Source organism: Martes martes (genome assembly GCF_963455335.1).
Source record: "Martes martes genome assembly, chromosome: 5".
NCBI lineage: Eukaryota > Metazoa > Chordata > Mammalia > Carnivora > Mustelidae > Martes > Martes martes.
Window position 1 is genome coordinate 87330898 of NC_137892.1, and position 6000 is coordinate 87336897.

Here is a 6000-nt window from a genome sequence, read left to right on the forward strand (position 1 = left end):
ATCTCATTAACTAGTAACTGATATTAGTATAATATGTGAATTAAAAGAAAAAAAAGGCAATATTCAATTGCTAAGGGAGGTAAGAAACATACATGTGAAAGGAACTGTTTTAATCAGTAAGAAAATATTTGACCAGAAACATTCTTAAATTTGAACAGTATTTAGAACCAGTATGTATAACTTTTAATAAACTGTGTTATTCAAGAGGACAAATGAGTCATCCTAATTTCAACAGCAGGAAGTGCTAAATGATGTCTAATAACAATCACTTTATTACTATACTTGGTGAAGGCAAAACAACACATCCTGCACTTCTATCTAGACAGCCACTAGAATCAACTACAACTGGATTATGTAAAGCTCAAAATTCAATGTATGGTATTTACCAACAGTCTATATTGGCAAAAATAATTTGAGAACAAAGATAAGACATCAATCTTATTATCAGCATCAATCTCTAATTAAACTGTTAGAAGCTGCTTTATCTAAATGGGCACCATCCACTACTACGAGAATGTTCTACTAAACATATGTAGTTTTTTTTTTTTTTAAGAATTTATTTATTTGAAATAGACAGTGAGCGATGGAGGGAGAGAAGGGAGAGGGGGGAGAGAGACGGAGAGAGAGTGTACGCACAAGAAGGGGGTAGGGGTAGCGGGACAGGAAGAATCAGGCTCTCCACTGATCAGGGAGCCCAATGAGTGCGCTGGATCCCAGGATCCTTAACCCAAGGAGCCATCCAGGTGCCCCATAAACAGCTGTACTTGTTCAAAGACAACACAAAAGTAAATTCTTAAGAAACCGAAGTAATTATTATAAAGCCCTAAGGACAGATAAATCAGAAGATGACACTTGGGGAACCTGGGTGGCTCAGTGGGTTAAGCCTCTGCCTTCCGCTCAGGTCATGATCTCAGGGTCCTGGGATCTAGCCCCACATCAGGCTCTCTGCTCAGCGGGGAGCCAGCCTCTCCCTCTCTCTTTCTGCCTGCCTCTCTGTCTGTTTGTGATCTCTCTGTCAAATAAACAAATAAAATCTTAAAAAAAAAAAAAAGATGGCACTTGAAACTCTTCAAGCCTTTCCTTTTTTTTATTCGTAAGAATACAAAGTCACTCTCACAGAAGGATTTATTTTACAATGTAATTTTATGTAAAGTAATGTGATATAATCAGTGTCTAGCAGAAAGTAATTTGAAGTTATGAGCAGGCAAACCAGTGGGTGGCATCAGCTGAGATGATGCCAGGATTTCCCCCAACTGGGCCTTAGTCCCTACCCAAACTAAGGAGTTCTGTCCTGTTTTCAGTGCAAAGAGAGAATGATAAAACGAACTAAATCTCCCCTAACAAGTGGCCACCAGTAGGAAAAGGCAAGAAAATTAATGGATCAGCAAGAATCCAATCACTGCTACAAAAAAATAGTCACTGCTTACCAAGAGGGAGTCAAAAAAGAATCACAGTTGTAGATCTACAGCTCCTGACACTCACAAATTCTGTTTCCAGATTCATAACAGATTATAAAAGGGAGTCTCATGATTTATTTCTCATGTAATACTAAGTGCTTATAACATCTTTCAGAGTTACACACAAAAATATTTATGGATGTAGTAACATGATTTTTTTTTAAGATTTTTTATTTTTTATTTAAAATAAAATAAACTACATGGGCACTTTTCGCCCCTTCCTCCAGGATCGTGACTTCATTTAACACTTTAGCGTGAACGTGGTTTGGCCTGACAGAGATGAAATTCTTTCCCTGATCTATCAAAACCTTCCTCCACGATCCTGAGAGAATTTATCCCAAAAGGTATCATTCCCAAAGCAGCTCTACAATGTCATCAGACTGCATTACAAACTTATTAGTGATGCTTACAAGTGGGCAACTTCTTCAGCAGCCAGTAAGTCTAGAACTAAACATTCTGCAGTCTATTTGTAAGCCTACATGGCAGTGTCATTGTTGCCTCCTTAGATTAGATTCTAAATCGAAAGATCTGAAAACATTTCAGGAAGTATTTGGCGAAATTCATAAAACAGGCAAAGATATATTCCACTGAGGCAAAGAGGGCTTAGAATGGTTGAACAGGAATAAACGTCTTCAGAGAGAGCTACGTATTACAAATTTCATGACACTGGGCCTCTCTACACCTTTCTGAAACAGTGCTTCTGAAGGCTTGGATATACAATTTCACCTTCAAAATGCAAAAAGGGCAAAAAAAAATACAGCCACAGGGAACCTATGAGACCAGGCTTTCTGTGCAGTCTGTCATAATGCTAAATTCAAGTTGTGCACACACTGCACTACCAATAAAAAAATCATAAAGGCAAACTTGTGTTTGTATTTAGTAATGAATCATACAGTCTTTCATTGCATTTATTTTACTAGAGAACCAGCTCAATGTGATTAACCAGATCAAACAGAAGTCAGAACTACCTTTTGTCACAACCAGAGTATCATCCTTCTATCAAGTTGCCTGGAAAATTCGCTGATATTCTATAATGCAAAAGCCTTTTAAATATGTATACTCTCTGACCAAGCATTTCCACATCTGAAAATTTATACTAAGGAAAAGAGATGAAGATGTATGTAAATGAAACTTCAGTGAAGAAAAAAAATTATGAACATACTTCATGACCAAGAGGCAACTGACTTGAACTATAGTACAACCAGTTACATGCTATGCAGACAAGAAAATAGTAACCTACCTTATATAGCTATATTGTTTGCCTCTGTGCATACATGTGAACAAATACACATACACAAATGCACTTCTGTGAGAACAAGATACACATGGGCACAGTGGGTGTGTAAACATACACATGTACACATATGCACCAAATGTGTACAAGTATAATCAGAGGCCCATGGAATGGTACATGTGTACAAAGATGTGCCTGTATATGTTGTGTATGGGAACATGAGAAAATACATAGGCACATCTATCTCTGTTAATGCATATGCCTATATTTGGAACATGAGCCTGTGTTTTAAGTAGATGAGTGTGTATTTATCCTTGTAATCACTACTTAGAGGCTGTGACCTTGAGTAAGTTAACGAGCCTCTTGGAGTCTTGACTTTGTCATGTATACAATAATACCAAACCCTGCCTCATGGGGGTTTTATGAGGATTAGTGAAATAATGGATATAAAGCACTTAGTACCGTGATTGGCACATAGTAAATGCTCAGTCAATATTAGCTTTCCTTATCTGTACCCATGTATACTGATTTATACTTACGTATATTTACATACCTATAAGTCCACAAAGATACACATCAAAATATTAACTTTGGTTACCTATGAGTGATAGATTTTTACTGTCGGGCTTTTTAGGGGGAGAGCTGGCTTACATATTTTGCAATTTTTCTAGGAGGATTCTTCTTTTTTTTCCATGTTTTTTGGAGGTTATTTCTAAAACACAATGATTTTTAAAAATAAAAATGACCTGTCCCTGACATACCTCAATTCTGCTTTTTAAAAACTATTAACTACTTCATGAAGGAATACATAGTTTCAATACTCCATCAAATTTTTTGTATTCCAGCAATATGTCAGCATTACCTGATAGCTCAAGAAGATGGCAGTACAAAGAAAAGCCACAGCTTTTTGCTTGTTTGCCTTATCCGAAGCAGGATGAAAAGAATGAATCAGATCACAGTGTGGGATATGTGTGGTTTCCAAACACAGCGGAGACAGTTAAGTGACTTAAGTGACACCTGTCATTTGTGTTTTATTAAAGCAGGGAGGAACCCAGAGTCTGGCCCAAGGTCATACAATAAAGCATGTGCCAGACCCCAGGCTGTGAGAGATCTGAGGACTAGACTGCATTGCCACAGTCTGGGTGTGTTTATGAAACCAAGAAGCTAAATTCTTAACCAGTCATTTCAGAAGTCCACTGGAGGAGAGAGGAAATTACAACACAGGCCTGATGACAGCAAAACAAACTGGTAACTGGCTGCACTGGGTTAATCTAGATGTTTTAATCATACTGCTTTTCCTTATTTCTAAAATAAAAACTTTAGCTCATCAATGATAGGACACTTAAATTTCATAAAAGCACGCCTGACATTTGTATAAAAATTCTATCAAAAACATCTGAAACGACAAAACGCTAGCAGTTATCTGCGGTTCCAATCAACACCAGTTCCTACCTGGCTTAATTCCCACAATTATGATGTATTGGGTTAAATACCACTAAAAACCCTGCAGATTGTCTCTGAATTTCCGAGGGGAACCCAGCTACAGAGACAGGCAAGTAAAACAAGCAGCTCTTTTCCCCAGGGCCTCAATTTATAAATTATAACCGGGATAATACTCCTATACATTTCCTCCCCAGCCATGCTATTAAATCTCCTTAAACGTCATTTCCAAGCTTTAAAACACACACCGAGCTTTTAAAACACTGCAGCCTTCCAGCAAGCTCGACATTTTGGGGCATCGCCCCAATTAAACATCGCCTTTTCCAAACCTACTGCAAACTGCGGACTTGCCTCTCGCCTCATTTTTTTTGACTTCTGTCTTAAAACGGAGGCGAGGTGGATGGGTTTCGACAAACAGACTAGGCTCTGAAACCCTGAGCAATCCTCTCGTTGCGGGGAGCTGTCGGCCGCGGTAGCAGCGATTTTAATCTTTTCTCTCCACCTTGTTTCCTTTCCCACCTCATGCTTGCCTTTTTTTTTTTTTTTCCACCCTTTCCAATGACATCAAACCAAAAGCGGAGCAAGAAAAACTGAATGCCCCAGGGTCGCTGCCTCCCAAGGGTGGCGGCTGCTGTCTCGGGGATCCGCCCGCCGCGGGAACTGCGGGAAACGCTGCGGGGTAAAGGTTTTCCACCGCCCCAGTGCCGCCCCAGGTCGCGGAGGGATGGGCCGGGCCAGCGGCGGCCTCGAATCTGAGCGCGGGGCTCGCCCGGCCCGCCTGGCCCGCCTGGCCCGCCCAGGCCCCGCGCGGCCTGTCCAGCCGCGGCGTCGCGTCCGCCACAGGCTGGAGTAGAGACGCGCGAAGCGGCCCGCAGGGCAGGGTCGGGGGCCCGGGGCTGGAGGCCGGGGGGCGGGACTCGGCGTGGCTCACCTGCTGGTACCGGCTGCCGCAGGCCGGCTCCACCGCCGCCAGCGCCGCCAACGCCAACGCCATGGCGCAGCCGGCCGCAGGGAAGGAAGGCGAGCGAGCGAGCTAAAGGGGCGCGGGCGCTGCGGCCTGGGAGCGCGGGGAGGCCGAGGGGGACGCGCCTCTGGTGGGTCTCGATGGCCGCCGCCGCTTCCAGGCAAGCCGCTCTCCTCGGGCCGTGCGCGCCGCCGCCGTCGCCGTCGCCGCCGCCGCCGCCGCCGCCGCCGCCAAGGTTCCGACGCGGCCCCTGGGGAGGAGGCGGAGACGCCGACGACGACGCTGCGCCGCCGCCCCGCCCTCGACTCGCGCCGCACCGCCCTGCCAGGCCTTGCCCGGCGCTGCGGCCGGAGTCCTGCGGAGCCGCCGCCCGGGGTGGGGTCGGCCACTCGTCCGCCCCGCGGCCCGGGGGCTGAAGCCTTCCGCGGAGAGGCCTCTGAAAAAGAATTTCCCACTGAGGAGCACCTCGTATGAGCTTTGAACTTTCCCCGTGTATTCTCTTCTAACCCTCGTCTCACACCCCGACCTAGGGGCCACAGCCCCATCTAAGAGGTCGTTGGCGCGCAAGGAGGTTGACAGCCTGGCATGGCAGCGATCTGATCCCTGGTACCTGCTGCCCAATCTCGGTTCTTTTCCAAGTCCCTTCTTGTCTGCCGTCTTCGTGGATCAGGGGTCTGTCGACCGCAGGGCAGAGGCCAAATACCGTCCAGTGGCCGTGGAAAGTGTAAGAAATTCACGTTTTGTTGTCCATGCCGTTCCCATTTGTTGAGCACAGCTCATAAATCCTCTTACCTGCTATTTGGCCATTACAGAAAAGTTTCCTAACCTACATCCTCCAGAACTCCTTAGATCTCAAACAAACCCTAGGATGGATGATAATAATAGCATCCTCCTTTTTATACAGC

At 44.6% G+C, this 6000-nt stretch overlaps 1 protein-coding gene across 1 annotated transcript in view; it reads right to left on the minus strand.

The window, feature by feature from the left end:
• The window catches only part of NDFIP1 (Nedd4 family interacting protein 1), a 54423-nt gene extending 49076 nt beyond the window's left edge, over positions 1-5347 (minus strand). Inside the window, exon 1 of the mRNA XM_080804197.1 lies at positions 5063-5347. Coding sequence (XP_080660323.1) covers positions 5063-5125 — 63 coding nt within the window. The 5' untranslated portion in view covers positions 5126-5347. The remainder of the gene's footprint in view (positions 1-5062) is intronic.
• Positions 5348-6000: the final 653 nt, after the last annotated feature.